The sequence below is a fragment of the Podarcis melisellensis genome (assembly GCF_964234715.1).
Source record: "Podarcis melisellensis genome assembly, chromosome: 2".
Lineage (NCBI taxonomy): Eukaryota > Metazoa > Chordata > Lepidosauria > Squamata > Lacertidae > Podarcis > Podarcis melisellensis.
Window position 1 is genome coordinate 22,896,725 of NC_138529.1, and position 20,337 is coordinate 22,917,061.

At 43.0% G+C, this 20,337-nt stretch overlaps 1 protein-coding gene and 1 long non-coding RNA gene across 11 annotated transcripts in view; one reads left to right on the forward strand and one right to left on the reverse strand.

Moving 5' to 3' along the window:
- Nucleotides 1-4,220, forward strand: part of CEP112 (centrosomal protein 112) — a 217,089-nt gene extending 212,869 nt beyond the window's left edge. For 3 of the 4 annotated variants that reach the window (XM_081899606.1, XM_081899608.1, XM_081899609.1), the window contains 2 exons: nt 894-958; nt 3,773-4,220. In XM_081899606.1, the coding sequence (XP_081755732.1) occupies nt 894-958; nt 3,773-3,776 (69 nt within the window). In that variant the 3' untranslated portion in view covers nt 3,777-4,220. Of the gene's footprint in view, nt 1-893; nt 1,213-3,772 lie in introns of those variants that run through there. The other variant, XM_081899607.1, reaches the window with a different exon arrangement.
- Nucleotides 1-20,337, reverse strand: part of LOC309363555 — a 76,328-nt gene that overhangs the window by 47,118 nt on the left and 8,873 nt on the right. For 6 of the 7 annotated variants that reach the window (XR_014165390.1, XR_014165391.1, XR_014165392.1 and 3 more), the window contains exon 2: nt 16,172-16,302. This is a non-coding gene — a long non-coding RNA (uncharacterized lncRNA). Of the gene's footprint in view, nt 1-1,214; nt 3,398-3,664; nt 3,851-16,171; nt 16,303-20,337 lie in introns of those variants that run through there. The other variant, XR_014165396.1, reaches the window with a different exon arrangement.

A 20,337-nucleotide genomic window follows, 5' to 3' on the forward strand; every position in this document is an offset into this window, starting at 1 on the left:
AGTGGGTGTTAATGCAGAAAAAGCCTAGCTGGCAGCTGCCAGTGAAATACAGTAGCCAGCTACAGACTGTTCAGTAAGCAGGGCTCCCTTCTGAAGCACAGGTGTCCTCTCCTTTGAAATTGCTGAAATTCCTGCTTCAAAAACATCAGACGGAAAGAGCAGTGGAATCCTTGCACCTGTCAGGGTTATTAATTGTTCCAGAGGAATGAGAGGGCTTGGCTGGGTAAAAGTACCAACCAGGCGGCTTTAACAATGAACAAATAGGAAACATTCACTTCTCAAACAAAGCTTTGCTTATGTTTAAAATATGTTGGCCTCCTCCTCCCTTCTGAGACTTTCAGTGTATTCTTTGTGTCCTGTCCTAGCATGGCACCAGTGCCCTGTTAGAGTACGCTTAGGATTTTACCTCTCTGGTGAGGACAGTCTGATCCTTTTTCTTTCTTTTTCCGAAAGGAGAATCAAAGGCAAAGGATTTTAATATTGCCTGCGATGTGTCATTGTTAACACTGAAATGGCAGAACATGGGAGTCTTGTACCCAGGCTTAGTTCCTAAACCCCTGAGTTCTTGTAAGCATCTATTAAGGCTGAAGTTTTTAAAAGTACACCACTCCCGACCGACATGTTCTTTCAAGGTGTTGCGCAGTTCTAGACTATATGTATGAATGTGGGTCACGGAAGGTGTTTCCATATCATGTAATTTGCTGGATTGCATTCCGGCTGCCTCCCTTGCTAGCGCAATGCACAGTAGCCACCAGCAAATAGATAATAAATGCAGATAAACCAAATTTAAATAATGAAGGTAAATGAATGGACACCTCTGGGAAACCACAACCATTGTTTGTCGGTCTTCTGTCAGCTGGGAGCCCCTTTGTCATGACAGCTGTGTTTTCCAGGTGAATTTTCTGCAGAAAAGAGCATCCATCCTGCAAGAGGAACTGAGCACATACCGTACCAGGAGGTAAGCCGATACTTCCTCTTCAGGCTGTAACACTTCACACCTGGCATTGCAGAGCTGCAAAGTGTAGTGAGAAGGACTCCAGTGCCTTGGCAAGTTTGAAAGCAGCTTACTGTTCGGTAAACAAAACGGCTTTGGGAAGCTACGCCCCTCCCGTAACCCCCGTGCTTAGCGTTCGAGCAAGATGAGAACTTGCAGGTGCCTTGCAAGCCTGGGCCTCGCCTTGGCATTCATCGTGAGATGGTGGCTCAACACACCGCTGCCGCCTTCGAAGGTGATGCAGTTTGTAATATTGCAGATTGTATCTTCAAAGCACCGGATCTTCACCCACTTAGCTTTACTTAGACATTCACACCATTGTGAATAAATAGCCACAGATGTTGCAACAGCAACTGCACCTTTGGGAAGGGTGATTCACATGGGTGATTAAGTGAAAGGGACCTTCCAGGTGATGTCACTGAAAGTTTTCACACTGATAGTCTCACTGATCACCCCTTATTTCGTCAGGGCAGGATATGCAAATAGGGTTTTAATTGAAACTGTGTGCATGGAAGATGTAAGACTGTAACATGAAAGCAGGGATATCTTAGATTTCTCAACAAGCTTCTCCATAGACCTTGGCCTCATTTAATTTCAACAGATAGCAACAAGGAGAGCTAAACTTATGTGTGAGATTCTGGCTCAGTTTGAGCCTTGTGCTGGAACATTTTGTCCTTGTTCTGCCCCTTCCCACCTCCCTTCTTTGTGTATCACGATTGAAGACTTCCTCGGTTAATTAGCCATAGTTTTCCCCAGTATGTCTGAACGGAGTAACTATGGTTGCCAAAACCAGAATAGGCCATGATCAGAAACCAGCTTCATGTCTTCAAATCCTGCCATGTTCTGGTCCTCATAACCATTGAGAGCAAGCAGTCGCCTACACTGTTTCCATTTTGGCACCTGTTAAAAACATTCCTGTTTAGACAAGCCTTACCCAGATGCTAAGAAAGTTGAGGCAGTTTTAATGTGTTTTAGTATTTTTAGTTTTGTATGTTTTAAAGCAGAGCTGTACTTTTTCTTGATTTTTTTGTTTTATCTTTTGGTAAACCGCTTTGAGCTCTTTTACAATCCAGCAGTGTACAAATTTTATGAAACAAACAAATATTTCCCAGTTCCTGCATACTAATTTGAATCTATGGCTACTTGACCCAGAAGTCCTGAATGCTGGGCCACTGCTTTGCCTTTTGGAAAAGCAGAATTAGAGAGCGAAGGAAGAAATAATATGTAAGTTACTTTGTAAAGCACTGTAGAGGTGGGGACATCACTCAATGGAGTGGTTTGCCTGCACACAATATATATTCTGCGTGGAGAATCCATGTCTTATGAGCTTAGGTAACAAAAAAATTATCTCGCCATCCACCATCCAGCATGTTGTACCTGCAAGTCTGTTCCCACATGCACAGAAAATAGTAAGGGGCTCAGTGATGATGCATTGCAGATAGCACGTCTGAGAGGACTGACTATTCATACCAAAGATGAAAGTACGGCAAGCATTTCTCATTGTACAAGTTGGTTGAGGTCCCAAGAGCATTGTCTAAAGCAGTGTTTCCCAAAGTGGGCAATACCATGCCCTGTGTGCAGTTGGGGGGCACTAAATAAAAATAAGGGGGCGGTAGAAGCATAAAGAAAGAAGAGAGGAGGAGAAAACAATTGAAAAACAGTTCATACATGTTCCATCTGTTGTGTAATGATGCTTACTGCCAGGTTGGGCTCTGTTGCAGGGGGACGACAACGCCACCCCTGGATCCAACTGGAGGCGAGAGGTTTTTCTGGGCTTTGGTGATCCCAGGCCCAGGAAGCTTGTCTGGCTATTTGACCAATGGCAGACAGGCTGCAAATCCAGCCCTGCCCCCTCATTTAAAGAAGGTTGATTTCCAGGGGGTGCTAAGTATATATCTCCCCCCCCCTGAAAAGTGGGCAATAGGCCAAATAAGTTTGGGAACCTTTGGTTAAAGCATCACCACCTATAAGGGCTTGAACCCATTTTCATTTCTATCTGCATTGCATCTCTTTACAATGGGTTGTATCTGGTTAGTGGCTACATTTTGATCCAGCAAGTAGTATCCCCTAATAGAGAAGTGGTTTTACTGGTGCCCCTGGTCCCCCAAACAGACTTCGGGGCGGGGGGGGGAGTGGCAAAAGTTGTCTCACTCCTTGTTCCTTTAGTGGACAGCTTCTGTTGGAGCAACAGCACTGGATAAATTAGATTCTGTCCATTGTCTTAAATGCCAGTCCTGCTGGTCTCCCAACACTCAGGACCAGCTTTTCAGGGCATTAGGGTCCATAGAGAAGAAGGTCCTTTGTGCACATGGCTTTTTAAGATCCCAGTTGTTACCTTTTTGCATGCAGGTATCTCAGGTGACCATGTTCCAAATTGACTATTAAAGTCCTTCTAAGCACTACCTCTTCTAAGCACTACCAGGGATGCGGGTGGTGCTGTGGGTTAAACCACAGAGCCTAGGACTTGCCAATCAGAAGGTTGGTGGTTCGAATCCCCGCGACGGGGTGAGCTCCCGTTGCTCGGTCCCTGCTTCCACATGACCTGGAAGCTGTCTGTGGACAAACGCCGGCTCCCTCGGCCTATAGAGCGAGATGAGCGCGCAACCCCAGAGTCAGTCACGACTGGACCTAATGGTCAGGGGTCCCTTTACCTTTACCTTTAAGCACTACCTCTTAGTGAGGGCTCTGACCCCAGCAAGTAGAAAAGTGTTTGGTGTTTTCAGCATTGTCAGTAGTAGAGGGAACATTTGTGACTGATGAGAACATTTTATTTCTTAGGTAACTGTTGGAGCTGACTGGTTTCTTCAGAGGACTTCTTTTCAGCAGGTTTGAAGATTTGGATCTTGTGAAACCAATCTGAGAGATCAGTGGTTGTTTTGTTAAATCAGACAATGTAATTAAGTTTCTGAAAGCACATCCTTCATTCATAACAGTATTTTAAGTTACCACTTATTTGAATTATTTTATCATTATATTACAAATTTTAAAGCTTTTGATATATTGGATATCTATATATGTCAATATACTTACTGAAAAACTTAATTTTGTTTGCTCATTTTGCTTTTGTTACCGGCTTCCTGCTGCAGTTTGTTCACTTTTACACATGCTAAAAATCACGTCCTTATTAGAATCATCATTATTATTATAGTGTCCAAAATATGTTAAAACATATATGGCATTATTTTCATGTTCACATGTTATGCAATATTAAAGTATTTTTTGTAGATTTTGTTTCCACATTATTTCCATTATCAGTGACATATCATTTGCTGCAAGAATAGCTGCAATGATTCCTTTAATGTTTCTTATCAATAACTTCTTGTAAGATTTTGTATTTAGTAGAGTACACTTTTGTGGCTATATGGAAAGACTATATAATTGTTTCTGTTCCTTAGCTTGGCTAATTGATTGAACAATAAGTGCTTTCACTAGGGATAATAAGAATCTCTCTTAGTCTGGAGTGCATAACTTCTAAATAATTTGCTATAGCAAAACACTGTAAGTGTATTGTAGACTCTTGACAAGGAAACTTTTACAGTTTTACAGGCCTTGGAAAAGTATTTCCCTACAATTCAGGTGTAAATGTTACTTGAGCAGTTCCTTTAACATTTAGCGTGGATTTCCTGATGGGTTTGGTAGGAAATCGAAGCTAGCAATATGAAACACTGATAGGGAAATTACAATGAATTGTCTACATCAGGAGTAGCCAATCTGTTGCCTTGCTGGACTGCAAAACATGCCCATGTCATCTTCCCTTGTCACTGGCTATGTTGGCTAGGACTAATGGGAGTTGGAATCCAACAACATCTAGAGGGACCACATTGACACTCCCTGCTTTAGGCAGCATATTAGTAGTAGTAGTAGTAGTAGTAGTATTTAAGGAAGCACATGCCTGGAGTGTGTTCCAACCTCCAAGTAAGGATAGGCAGCATTTGCTGAAAAGTAAGCCATTTTCAACCAAAAGTTTCAAAGCTAAATTCTTCTGTATGTAACAATTTTTTTATACAAAACGTTATGTAAAAAGCCACCCTTGTTTTCTTTTTAACTTTTTTCTTTTTTGAAATAATGATAATAATAATAATAATTAAAAGCATCATCAACTGAGAGGAGCACACACATGTATTTGCCATTTATCCCTTTGAAATATACAGAAGTAGTGATTAGGCAAGGATTGGGGCCCTTGTTTCATGTCTCTCAAAGCAAATACCACATGCTTGTGCACCTTGCAATTCGAGCAACGTGGTGCTTAAGTCCAAAATGTTGCACAATGAACTATTTTGAAACATTAGATGATAGGTTAGAAATAATAATAGTTTTGTATAGGACTTCCAAGGTTCAAAGTGCTTCACAGGGACTCTGTAATTCACTATTAAAATTCCCCATTATGCAGATTGGGGTGGGGAAACTGAGGCTGAGAGTGGCTTGCCTAAGGCCGTCTAAGACCATGACAAAGGTGAGATTCAAGCCTACGATTTCTGATTGGTATGCTGTTTTGCTGCTTTCGGGGTATATATTATTCACTTTACTTTATGAAGAGTATAGTCATTCACCCAATTTCATGACCACCAGTGCTCATGGGATGCCTGGGCCAGTCTGTCCCAAGCTAGGGTCTCCAGCTGTTGTTGGACTACAATTCCCATTATCCCTGACCACTGGTTTTGCTAGCCAGGGATGATGGGAGTTGTAGTCCAGAAACAGCTGGAGACCCATGTTTGGGAAACCCTGGCCTAGATCATGAGATCTGCTGCATCGAATGAAGCCTTCTCTCAGTTAACTCAGCCAGTACAGTGGTGCCCCGCAAGACGAATGCCTCGCAAGATGAAAAACCCGCTAGACGAAAGGGTTTTCCATTTTTCGATGTGCTTCGCAGGACGAATTTCCCTATGGGATTGCTTCGCAAGACCAAAACGTCTTGCAAGTCTTGCGATTTTTTTCGCTCCCCCCCCCCTTTTTCTAAGCCGCTAATAGCCTTTTAGCCACTAAGCCTTTAATAGCCGCTAAACTGCTAATAGCGCTAATCCGATAATAGGGTTGCTTCACAAGACGAAAAAACCGCTAGACGAAGAGACTCGCGGAATGGATTATTTTCGTCTTGCGAGGCACCACTGTAGTAGATTCCCAACAGGTACGTTGATTCAGGTATCACCAGATACCAACTTTGTGATGACACCACATACTTATCCTGTATAAGGGGACTGCTCTGGGGGAAATAATCACATTGCTCAAAGCTTTGAATTGAGGCTGACCCCTACTAATGTGTGGGCCTAGGCTTGCATTTGAAAGAGAACAGCACTTGTAGCAGCAAGTAAAAGGGACATGACTTTCTTGGGAATGTGATGAAGCAATATAAAACCGACTCTTTGCTCAGACTGAGCAAACATCTGGGCCCTGCAAAGAGGAGCTACTGTGGACACATCACTGTGTAAGTTGAACAAAGCCATAAAGCTTTGGAAAAAATACTTGGGTGCTGGGATTTGGTGAGGCATGGGGTTTCCTGGGAGCACGTGCATACAGAGACTAGTGAGCTTGTGAAGCATAGCAAAACTCTCACTGGCAGACACAGGCAGGGGTAAAAGGATTCAGTAGAGACCCTGAAACTGGATGTTACAGACTTGCCCTGTCTACAGAGGAATAAACTTGTGGCATGAAGACTTTTTAAAACACAGGGTGCTTCCAGGTTATTATCAGGCAGTTAGTAGCAGATGATAGGCTAATGGATATTTTCCAATACAAGACTATTTCCTTAAGACCTCTCTCTCTCTCTCTCTCGTTTTTTCTTCCTTACTTTCTCTCTCGTACACATATGCACACACATACATTCCATATCACTCATTCACAATACAGTACTCCCTGGTCACTACACAGTCTGTTGGCACATTAAAATGCAATATAAATAGATTGTTGAGTTCTGTACAAAATGTTTTTTTCTTTTCTTTCCTTAAAAATGTAATGGTCCTAACTATTTAATCAATATAGATGGCTTTCTGTATTTTATTGAGGTGAAGTATTTTTTCCCAGATAGTCACTTTTCTTTTTGTTACCCAAGTAACACATATGTTTGTTTTCTTAGTTATAATACCCTTGCCCCTTTTTTGGCTGTGCATGATATAACGGTGCTTTAATTGTAACATGGTAGGTTCATTTATTTATTTTCCACTGCAGCAGAGCTGTTGCGCTCTTGTTAGTTGTTCAGCTCTCTTATAAAAACAACTTCAGTGGTTCATGCTGTGTTCAGCCTTTGCTCCTAGCAGAGAGGACTCCAACTCCGATAGGAAGAAAATATTTGTGATTGCTTTAATAACTGCTAAAGGTTACGCTGAAAAACACCAGGCACCCTCAGTGCTAAGCAGTTCCAATAGATAATGCAGTGAGATTATGATTTCTCTGCCCTCTCAAGTCTCCATTTGCCAAAGGCACCAGCTCTGTTTCTGGGGTGAGGGTGCTGGCAGGGGAGAGGAACTGAGAACATCAAGCAATGTGTGAAAAAGTTTCGGAACACAAGGTCATTTTAATTCATAGTTTCCTTTTTTTAAAAAAAAACCTCATCTTTGCTCTGCTTTGATATTTTTTGTTCAGAAAAGTCATTCCTCTTAAAGCCTTGTCATTAAAGAAAGTTGGCTCTTTTACAGCACATTATCAAAGAGAGTAGAAATTGTAAGTTACTGAAATGAAATTGCGTGATCAGTTCTAAGTCTGGTAACCCAAAAAAAGGAAAAAACAAAGTTTGGCTTTTGTGCTAGTGCTCCCCCCCCCTCCAGTATTAGTGTTACAGCGAGGGTTTCCTACATTTCTTTTTTGTGCAACATTGTACAAACGTAGCCCATTCACACTGCATTTTGTGTTTGGTAACCTAACACACACACTTAAAATTAGTTGGGCTTTTATAATGCTTGGGGTGGTTTTTTTTTGTTATTGTGGTTTACAAAGCTCCCATAGGCTATACAAACATAACCAGCACCCCTTTGGGCTCCCCTGCCCTGAAGGTTATGAGTTACTCCTGGGCTAGAGGGTGTGTGTGAAATGAACCAAGGGATGCAATTGAAAAACATACGGCAGAAGGGCATGGCTTTTTAAATGTAAAGCCAGAAGAAGCCAAACCATTGGTTAATTTGAGTGTGTGTGTGTGTGAGAGAGAGAGAGAGAGAGAGACTCATTTTCTTTACAATCTGCATTACGTTTCAGTGGTAAAGTGATGGTTTGAAATGTTCACGTTGTAACACTTGTACATTCAGGCCATGTATAGGTCTTTACAAGGAAACTAAGTGAAACGTTTACTCTAACCTTAACATATGGATCCTGGTCAAAATCTGCCCAACTCAGATTCACCCCAATGTGTTATAGTCGTAATTACTGCATTCCACTCTTGAGAGAGAGAACAGAATGTATCCAAATAAATTTTACTCGGAGCAGACCCACTGGGTTGCACTCGGTGCTATTTTTCTAGAAAAAGAGGTGCCACAACTCACCATGAACACCTCCCTCGTTCTCTTAGGATGGCATTGGAGAGGTGCCAGAACCCACCTGAGAGGTTCCAGCAAGTTCCGGCTGGAGAAAAAGCCCTGGTTGAACTCAGCATAGCACTAAGTAAATTGTTGTGGAAGTAGAGCTATTTGTGCTTGTGCAAAGGGACTCTTCTCCCCCAATCTCCTCTCCCTGTGCGTACTCTGAATTTGTTCCCCAACCATCAGGATCATATTTGGGCAAGCAGGGGGAGTCCCATCGTGCAAGCAGAAGTTGTTCCTCTTGTGCAAGGATTTAGTTGACTGCCGCCCGTTGAAGTTAACGGAACTAAGATTGTCATTCCCATTAATTTTAATGGGTCGACTCTTGAGTATTGCATTAGGTACAACCCATTGTCTTTCCAGAGCTATCGCACAAGGGTGACAGACTCCTTAAAAGTATCTCAAACGGTACTTTGATAACAAGCTGGGATATAATGGGGAACCATTCACCTTTCCTTCATTTTGGGGAGTCATATATATATGTGTATATATATATATATATATATATATATATATATATATATATATGCAGGTTTTGGTGTCCTCGGGTGTCTTCCCGTGTAAAAGTTGGGGTGTCTAGGCGACGTTTCGACGAGGTCTCACTCGTCATCTTCAGGCTGGTGCTTTCGGCTTCTTGTCTGTTCCAGTAACAAGAAGCCGAAAGCACCAGCCTGAAGATGACGAGTGAGACCTCGTCGAAACGTCGCCTAGACACCCCAACTTTTACACGGGAAGACACCCGAGGACACCAAAACCTGCATTCCTGTACCCGTGAAAATCTACGAAAGCAAATATATATATATATATATATATATATATATATATATATATATATATATATATAAAATTACACACACACACATACACACACAGGGAAATCGTTGTAACTTTACGCTGAAATGCAGTGGCTTTGTAGGACTAAGGTGGAAATTTGCAGACAGTGATGCACCATACATTTTCTTCTTAGAATTGTAAGCATCACAGATGTTACTCCTTTTTTCCAATAAATGAGCCTGAGTCAGGGGTAGCAAATATGGTGCCCTTCATATGTTGTGAGGCTCTAACTCCCATCATCCCTGAACATTTGCCATACCAACTTGCGCTGGTGGGAATTGTAGTCCCCACAGCATCTGAACGGCACCATATTGGCTTTTCCAGATGCAAACTATGTTAGTCCTGATCCAATATTCCCTCTGCTCATGGGAACTGCAGGTCATGTGTGAAGCTTTCATGTGACTCGTTTTCACATTAAGCTGCCTTTGGTATGGAAGCGAAAGGGGAGCCCTTGCTCACTAGAGAACTTGATTTGCACTCCTGCAATGTTAAAACCTGAATCTCTGTGACTGTAGTCCTATATATACACTTAAGTAAGTAAGAAAACGATGGAGCTTACTTCTGAGTTACACACGTATAGAATTCGCCTGTATAACTTTTGTTGAACTGCTTTTGAACACACCAAGGTGTATTTCCCTGATAAAGGTGTTCAACACCAAGTATAATACATTTGTTTGCAGCCACACACAAACTTTGTTTTCATTTAGTCATGGCCCTACTACCTGTGGAAGATATTGATTCATATAACATTATTTTTAAAGCACTAGAATGCTTTTGTAGACCATTTGGTCATTCCAGAGGGCTCCACAAGTGACATCACAGCTCCTGAAGTGTCGATTTTCCCACTTACCCATTTGGCTCACAGAATGTTTCCCTGGTGCCTGCCTTTGCTCAGAATGTTTCCCACCATTCTGATGATGCATCAAAAGTGTCTGAGGGATTCCTTTCCATTGTGCTTTAAGATTTGGTAAGGGAAGGGTTGGCATCATGAATGGGATGGCACAGCATGCAACACACAAAGCATCACCATCTAGAAATAACACGGTTAATTTCCACCACACCTAGAAATAGCTAGATCACCATCTTCATATGCTATCTTGGCCCAGTCAGTAGGCACAAATTTCTAAAGTGGAACTGAAATTGCATGATTGAATAGTATTACATTGACAAGCATGATGTTCAAACACAGATGGAGGAGGTTCGGAAGCACTTGTGGGCCATTCCAGTACTAATGGAGGGTGAGAAGAGATTTCAGGGGTGCCAGTGGTACCCTTTAAAAGTTCAAAGGATTGGATATTCTAAGCTTGACTATGAAATTCAAAGTGTTGGATACATCTAAGTTTAGATTCCAAAAACCAGTGTATATTAAGAGCATTGTTGTGGTTCATTTTCTTGTCTCACTGCTCAGGGACAGGTGCACCTCAAGAAGAACTTTTTTGTCATCTGAAACATGGGGGAGGGCGGTTAACCCCCCCCATACCACACCTGTGAAAAAAGTAATGCCTCTGTAAATGCCACCATTAACTTAGCTTGCATTTTCCAGGAGACACATGCTTGCTTGTGTTCCCAAGCTTTCTCTGTGTTAAACATCCACATTCCAGCAGATTGCAGATCAAGAGGGAACCCCCCCCAAAAAAAACTTCAGACAGGGTACTAGGAAGTAGCACTGGCACTCCTACATTGGCTCCCAGTCCGTTTCTGAGCACAATTCAAAGTGCTGGTGCTGACCTTTAAAGCCCTAAGCGGCCTTGGCCCAGTATGCCTGAAGGAGCATCTCCACCCCCACCGTTCAGCCCAGACACTGAGGTCCAGCTCCGAGGGCCTTCTGGCTGTTCCCTCCCTGTAGGAAGTGAGGTTACAGGGAACCAGGCAGAGGGCCTTCTCGGTAGTGGCGCCTGCCCTGTGGAACGCTCTCCCATCAGATGTCAATGAAACAAACAACTATCTGACTTTCAGAAGACATCTGAAGGCAGCCCTGTATTGGGAAGATTTTAATGTTTGAAGTTTTATTGTGTTTTTAATATTCTGTTGGGAGCTGCCCAGAGTGGCTGGGGAAACTGGAATGCAGATGCGGCTTCTGCAAGTTTTGTTTGCCCGCCCCCCTCAGCTCCCATCAGCAAGGAAGCGGCTTGGAGATGCCACAGAACAATTGCTCCAGGGGAAGCTGTTTCTGATTATATTGCATTATGAGAAAACATACCAGTAGTGCTTTTTTTCAGGAGGTACTCAGTGGTACACAGTACCAGCACCTCTTTTTGTTGTTGTTGTTGTTGTTGTTAAAAAGTGTGGCGCTTACTGTAACAACTTTATGGTGAGTACTGGCACCTAGGGGGGAACACTGCATACCAGCAAAGGTAATATGGATCATTTCTATAGAGGCAAAGGATAGGAAGTACCAAGTTGGCAGGCTTACTGTACAATCCTATTACACATTTACTCAGAAATGTGGTTTATTGTATGTCAATGGAGCCATCAGGTAAGTGGGTTTTGGATTGCAGTCTAGAGCTTCTTTCCTGTTGCCCTTTTGGGGCTTTTGATTTGCCCTTAAAATCTTTCCTGCAAGACATTCTCCAAACTAATAACTCTAGGCTCCTATCAACCCTTAGTGGCTGAGATGTAATGCATGAAACTTAACATTAATTACCCTGGGCATATCAACTTAAGTTGGTTTGTGACTGTGATAAATCTGTAGCTCTAAAATGTACAGTAGAATGCCTTTCTATAAGAAAAGCCCGGTTGGGTCAGACCAAAATGCCTATCTAGTCCAGGCTTCTGTGCTTGCCATGCACAGCACGTGGGAAGCCACAAGCAGGATATTCAGGAAGCATCACTCTTTCCACTTATTATCACATTATTAACTGTTATTTATACAGAGCCATCACTGTATGTGGCTCTGTTGCACAATTTAAGAGAAGGAAGTCTACCCTGAAGGACAGAGCTTTCCAAATTGCGTATCGTGGCATGCTAGTGTGTCAGCTACAGTGTGTAGGTGTGTTGCACAAATGCTCTTATAAGGGGTTAGTTTAATGTCCGGTTTGCTAGTAAAATTGAATTACTGTGTTGCGAAATGCTGCATGACTAAAAAAAGTGTCACCAGCATGAGAAGTTTGGAAAGCTCTGGTCTAAAACAACGAATAAAGACGATCAAGTAAAAATCCTTAAGTTTAAATGCATCATTCACAAGACCAAAGAGCCTCGGTAAAAGAACCTTTCTTAACAAACTGGTGTCTAAGCCTGCTGGGCACTATCACTACTGAGAATTCACTCTTCCACCACATCCTACATCCCCTTTGGGTAAAAAAACCCAACAACCCTCAAGTGAAGAACAGGCTGTTGTTGTGTAGTCTTGCCACTGATAAGCTGTCAACAGCTTCCTAGACTCCTCAGAGCAGTTTTCAAACCATAACCAGGAGTGAGGAACCTGCAGCCCTCCAGATTTGCTGAACATAATCTCCCATCATCCTTGACATTTGGCCACAATGGCTGGGGCTGATGGGAGTTGGAGTTCAGCAGCATCTGGAGGGCTGTAGGTGCTCCATCTCTGACCCTAATCAAATGGAACGTGTCTACTACCCTCATTCTTCAATTCTAGAAGATTAAATTCAAACCAAAAGGCACCTATTTTTAGTGTAGATCATCTAAAATGTCTGTACCCAGCCACTGGTATTCAGATACTGATATTTGTTGTTTAGTCGTTTAGTCGTGTCCGACTCTTCATGACCTCATGGACCAGAGCACACCAGGCACTCCTGTCTTCCACTGCCTCCCGCAGCTTGGTCAAACTCACGTTCGTAGCTTATAGGATTATATTAAATGCTGCTGTTCTGCGGCTCCAAGACAGCAGACCTCTGCTTGCACAATATCATTTCCCCTCTTCTCCCCAGTGCACCCTGCTCCAGAGGGTTGGAGGACCATTTGGAGAAGATTTTCAGGGCACAGGAGAGGAGAGGAAAGGGAAGTCTTTGTGCACAAGTAGAACTCTCCTCTTGCAGCCTTGGATGCAACACGTAGATCTTCAACCATTCTTGCATCAAGAAATCTGAGTGTAGAAGTCGTGCATGAAAGCAGAATACCTACAGAACAGTCCCATACTTCTCCTACGTATGGTTTGATAGCTCTGTGCAAAAGATACTTGCCGGATACAACTGTCCAGATTCAGTTTAGAACAGAACTACTATACATTTCAGGTTTGTTTGTTTTTAAATGGGGCATTACTTTCACATCTTGTCTGTTTCGATCTTAAAATTGTTGCTTCTCATGTTTCCTACTCATGATTGGTATGGTGGAAGCCGGGTTGGCCAACAGCAGATAGAGCCGGAGCCAGTGATACATATGGCCAGCAAATTCTATTTTTCACCCCATCCTCTCCCTGCTGAGTGCTACAAGGGCAACACTGAGACAAAGGAGAAGGAAGCTATCAACCTCCAACCCAGACTGCTTTGTAACTAAGGGAATAGGCTGGGGGTAGGGACAGCTGGCACATGGGTGGCGCTGTGGGTTAAACCACAGAGCCTAAGACTTGCCGATCAGAAGGTCAGCGGTTCAAATCTCTGCGACGGGGTGAGCTCGGTCCCTGCTCCTGCCCACCTAGCAGTTCGAAAGCACGTAGATAAATAGGTACCGCTCCTGCGGGAAGGTAAACGGCGTTTCTGTGCACTTCTCTCCTTCGCCAGAAGCGGCTTAGTCATGCTGGCCACATGACCCGGAAGCTGTACACCAGCTCCCTCGGCCACTAAAACGAGATGAGCGCCTCAACCCCAGAGTCGGCCACGACTGGACCTAACGGTCAGGGGTCACTTTACCTTTAGGGACAGCTGGCAGCTGACAGCTTAGTAGGGCAAGCCCCCATTTGCCCTAAAGGACCAGCCTCAATTCCCATTATCTATGTTTGCCCCCATAACTGAACCCAGGATCTAAACCTGAATTTTAGACCAGAAATCTAAATTAAAATATTCTTTACCTTGTCACAAAAACAACCATTCCATCATCTGGGGTCCAATCTAACAACAGCACCTTAAGTACAAAAGTGGGTGTGATAAGAGGTGTAACGTCTTTAATTCACTGGACTACTGCGCATTAAGTAAGAAATTTCTCAAAAGATCAGATTTGGGGGGATGTTCCTTGATTTAGCTTTGCTCAAGTTGCCGCAGTGGCTACAAGGGCCTTTGCTCAGGTTAGGTCCTTGTGAAGCACTGTAAACCATTAGACCACGCTAGGGCTCTTGCTGGACTACTGTCAAGCTCTCTTTGCGAGGCTGCCCTTGAAAACTATTCAGAAATTTCCCTTGTTGCACTATGTTGCCATTAAGGATCATGTTGCTTCCTTGTTATGTCTACTGCTTAGCTGTAGGCCGATTTCCTTCTGCAATTTAAGGTGAGGGAGGTTATTACCTTTAAAGCCCCAAACAGCTTGGGGCCAAGTTATCCAAAGGGCAAAATCCCCCTACATTAATCAGTCTGAACTTTGAGATCATCTGGCAAGCCTGTCTTGTGCAAGATTTTTCCAATTGGTTGTTTGTTTACTGATCTTTTTATCTGCCACTTTGATTTTTTTCCCCTGTTTTATTTGGATTATTTTGTTGTTGATTAGCTATTTTGCTTTTTATTGATGTTAGGCGGTATAGGAAGGGGAAAGAAGGGTACAAAATGCAACGTAATCAAATAACCTGGAACTCGATGCACCTTCGGACTTAAGAGAACAAAAGGCTGTGACCTCAAAGACCCAAACTAGTAGCTCGCTGTTTTGCTTTATAAGCGTTCCAAAGTAAAATTAAGATTACCAGATCTAGTTTAGTCACCGTAACACATTCTCAGTAGCTTTCATTTTTGAGATGTTTTAATTGAACAAGTAACCAATAGGTTGCACCAATCCTTGCTGGTCGTTTCCAGCAGTTTAAATACTTCACAATATCCTTGGGAGTGAGAGAAGACTGCATTAGGCAAACAGCCCAGAAGTGAATTAGCGTCATGGACAAATAAACCTTTGAGGTTTGTATGACCTACACATTCTCCATCTCCATTTCCCCCACTCACAGCAGCTAATGAGAAAACTCCACCATTTGCATTTCTGAGATTCATAACGCAATTTGCATCCTTGCAAAACACTGAAGCTGCAAATTGTCCTTCCGACTCTGACCTGCCTCTGATCGTGAGGCATATGTACAGGGAAGAGGAGTCTTCAGTTCTAAGGGTCATAAACCAGGTGTCAGGGTTATGACCTTCAGGGAACAGGGGATGGAATGCTGAGGATGATGGTTTATGGAACAGCCTGCAGAATCTGGTCCACAGTACATTAACATAATAATAGCTCTTGGTGTTATAGCACCTTCCAAAGACTTCAAAGCAAATTCAACAGGGCCTCAAATTGCCTGCCTCTCTTGAACCTGCTGGCTCTGCACTTTGTTCTCCATGGAAAATTGTTCCAGGTTGTGCCTGGGATGCTTCGAAAACATCTCTCAATTCTACATCTCAAACTAAGAACAGTACACACGAACACTATGAGGATTTTAATTCTTGGAGTGAGGAGGTTTAGTTGCTTTCTGTGTGAAACACCTTGATTAGAGTTCAAGGCAGAGAGGTAGACTACAGATTAAATAACAAATTTCAATGTCTGTGGGTTACACTTTCATTTTCTCATTTTTTTTTAACCGTTTCAGACAGATCTTTAAAACTTCAAATAGCAACTAAATAAAAGGAAACTGGTGGTTTTCTAGCGTGCTTTTGTGAAATTTCAAATACTGCAAGTCTAATATAATACATTAAATAAATAATGGAGGCCCCCTGTGAATCCAATGTACACATCCACAAAGAGAACAAGACAAAACCACAAAGCTCCATTGTACCTTTTCACTGTTTTCAGGAGATGCCAGTGAGGTTGAACTCTGCTCAAGGCGGCTGCTGCCAGGTATAGAGACAGTCCGGTTCCTCATATGGACGTGACTTGAATGTAGAGGCCGTCCATAATACTCTTGCACTGTAAAAAAGGGGGGTACAGGAGAAAATGAACATCTCTATCAAACAAAACCTTACAACTGAGTCTCTTATAATCAGACTTTGGATTTGATGGCTCCACTCCTTGAAAACATCTCCAACCAGGTCTGTAGCACCTGACCTGGTTTTTTGTTAGCATCCAGGTCCAGGTCAGTGTGCTGGGCTGGACTTTTTTGGAGCCCTCCAGGTGAGGGACCAGCCTACCTCCAAGATCACCTCCCACTGTAGGAACCTCCATGCTGGTTGAAATCCTCTAATCAGGCTCTGCTCACTAAGTATGGTGAGATCACCAGACCCAGCACTTAGCACTAGGCAGTGTGAGGTGTCTGCTGTAGTCAGCCAATTTTGGGTGTCACGAAAGGGCAACAAATGGTGATTTATTTGCTACTATCATAATTTCACCGCCAGGGAAGAAACGGGCAAAGGTCTTGTTGGATTTTTGGCCTCAAGTGCCAGAATAACTATGCAACTTGACTTGGGAAGACAGGGCGCTATTTGCCTTCCTGCCTCAGGCTACAACATATTTTGTGCCAACCCTGGAAATCAATAGCAGCTAAAAGTAGGGCTTTTTATGACAGGTGCCCCTGGTCTCTGGAATGACGGTCTCCATGGTCATCAGGACTCTGTCTGAAATTAACAAGATTCTCCTCGTCTGGGAGTCGTTTGGAGGCTGATTTGATTGGAGCTGTTTTGTTTTGGGGCTGCTGGATTGTGCAGTGTGAGTTTGTATTTTGCTTGTTGTGTAATCATGACTTAGATGGGGGAAATAGGTCTAATGCATGCTCCAGCCGTAACAGCTGCTGGTTGTACATTTGGTGGCAGTGTGCATAGGACTTGCATATGAGGGAGACACTGATGAAGAAATCAGTTTGAAACGCACCAAGTTCAAGAAAAATGTTGCTTGTGTGTGTGTGCTTTCCTCCCTTCCCTTCCTGGCAGGAGGTATGGCCAGTGGTCACAACCTGCTCCCTCCAAACGTTTATGGACATGTGGGGTTGGTCATGTAATGTAGGCGCACACACAGTTAGAATTCTTAGAAAAAAATGAACTTGAGCCTGGGGAAAATGGTAGAGACATCGATATTCTAAGATAAATTGCTGGTTAAGAACACCTACCAGTGATCTTTTACCCAAGGCCCCCCAAAACCTTGAACCTAGCCCAAATCCCTTGACTTCTAATGAGTCACTTGGGAATGTATGGCTCACTACACTGCTAGAAGCTGTACAAACTTACCTCTCAATACAGCTCGGGGAGACCACATGTAAACCTCAGTTATAGTCTGGAAGTTAGCATGGTAGGGTCAGTATTGCCTCAGTTCAGTTCGCATGAATTCAAACTTGAGAGGGTCCTCTTGGTAATTACAGATTTTTTTAGTGCTTATTTATTTTAGAATCTCTCTTACATTTTATATATTTGTTCCATCCTACTCTTTCCTCCAAGGACTTTGCACAATTACAGTGGTACCTCGAGTTACATACACTTCAGGTTACATACGCTTCAGGTTACAGACTCCGCTAACCCAGAAATAGTACCTCGGGTTAAGAATTTTGCTTCAGAACGAGAACAGAAATTGTGCTCCGGCGGCGCGGCAGCAGCAGGAGGCCCCATTAGCTAAAGTGGTGCTTCAGGTTAAGAACAGTTTCAGGTTAAGAACGGATCTCCGGAACGAATTGAGTACGTAACCCGAGGTACCACTGTATGTCAGTTTACCTCATAACGCCAAGAGGTAGTTCAGACTAAAACATCCTGTTGCCCAAGGGCCAGGTTAAAGCATGAGGGGGAAATCTAGCAGTTTAGTCCCCTCTGGAATATTACCGTCTGAATTATCATTTTCCTTGGCTTTTAAAAGTAAATCTCTACTCCTGGAGGTATCAAAAGCAAGCAGACAGTTGTCTGCCCAATGGCTCACTAAGAAGTAAATGTACAATTGGGTATTCCAGTGTTCTGATAACTGAGTACAAAGGACAGAATTCAACTAAGTAGTCCCACCAGCAGATGTTTGCACAAGGTTGCTTGCTAGCACAACAGGGCTTTCCCTTCTCCCCTATGACCCCCAAAGTTGGGTTGGAAGGGGTAGAACAACCCCCAGAACAGCACACAGGGGAAGGGGTGCATCTGAAAGACTTGTGCTGATAGCCCTACGCTGAATTCCTCACTGGGATAACTGACACAAATTTGGCCGTTAATTTTAGTTTATAAAAATGATATTTTACAAAATCACTTTTATTAAAATAGAATAAATTTTAAAACATATTAACATTTCAGAACATATTAAGCTACCTGATTGATTGTTTTGCAGTCACTTTTTGCCTTCTCAGTACGCAAGTTCTGGCTGCAAATTTTCCCAGGCCAAGCATGACAGAACAAGAATTTGAACCTCAAGTACCAAAATCCAAATCCAGTACTCCAGATACCACCACTGTTTCAGGTTTTGCTCTAAGGGTCATAAGCACTGTGCTTTTGGTGATGTAGGTTACCTGGGAAATTTTGAATTGGAAAAATCGAAATGGAAATTTGAAATTTCAAGTACTTACGCATGTAGCAATTTGCAGAAGAAAAAAGTAAGTTTCCAGTGCAACATTTTCTTATGCCCTAGAGAGTGATCTTATTTGGCATGTTTATTGCACTTGTATTTAGTAAACAAAGAAAAACAACAACCTTGACACTGCCAAGCTTGCCCAATATTGCATTTGGCAATTGGCATCCATTCATTGTTGCAAATGAGCTTGTGAAACGGAAAATCTTTCACAGAAAAATAAATCACTAGAATAAATCACTATTTTACCCCAGCCTTTTTCCCTGAGAGGGACTCAAGGCAGCTTACAGATAAAATAAGAACAGCTAAAAACATAGGAAGAGGAATGAAATAAAAATACAGGTAAACATTATTCCTATATGCCGATCATCTCTATGTAGAAGAAAATGTGTGACGTCATTCATGAGTTGCTGGCCAAGGGTTTAGATTACCCGAAGGTCATGGACCAAGCAGCCCCTGCCCTATGGGGTTGTGGTGAAAAACTCTTCTGCTGTACTTCAAATGTGATAAAGAGTAGACTTCCCTCCCTAGACCCCTGGAGACATTTCCTCCATGCGAGAGTCTCCTCCAATTCGCCCAGGCTGTGCTAACATGCTGTGTGTGACTTTGAAAGCATCCCCCTGCTTCCCACCCCCACAATCTTTGTTACCTGGCCTATTGTGGGCCTGGCAGGGCCAGTGGAAGAGTGGTCTGATTCCAAGTGCAAGTGCCAACCAAGTTTAAACTCTCCAGCTCCCCACCAGGAGGCAATTATTGCCTCGGTCGCTTCCTTTGTTCTCGGTCTGCCATGAACTGCGATCAAATTAAACGGGCCCTTGCCAATGGCTCCTGCTCATTTGCAATAGAAACCTCCTCACATAAATGGCACCGGGGACGGGTCCTCTTCTCCCTGAATGGGCAAAGTGGCTTAATTCAACAGCTCCTCTGTGTCCGGTCCTCTTTTCCTTCTCGCCCACCATGTTTCCCATGCCACGGAATTTCTCCATGTTTTCCCTCATGATTGTCTAGGGAGGAGCAATTTGAGAAATGTTGCTTGTCCAAGAATTGTGCTTCGGCTGGTCATTTATTTGTTATCATTTGCTAAAACTCCCACTGGAGCTACATGGCAGAGACAATTGAATCATCCTGGTGAATTAAAGCAGACAGAATTTTAATCATCTTTTTAAAAAAAATGTATAAAGGAAATTGATTTTATTCCTAGGAGGGGATTCTGTGTGGTCTCGTACTACTTGCTTCTCTGGCTGAAACCCCAGACCTAGGATGAACTAATTAATTGAGTTTACTCCACACAATGCCTGGCAAAGGCCCTCTGTAGAAGCTTTTAGGGAAATGAGTAGAAATGCTGCCGAAACAGTTGTTTACAATGTCGTGAGGTAGCTTGGAATGATGGAGAGGCTGTGCATGCTGTTGCTTTCAAGCGGCACAATCTATAAATCACTGGCAGGCACAATACGCCAAAGGCCAGGTTGACTGCCTTGAAGT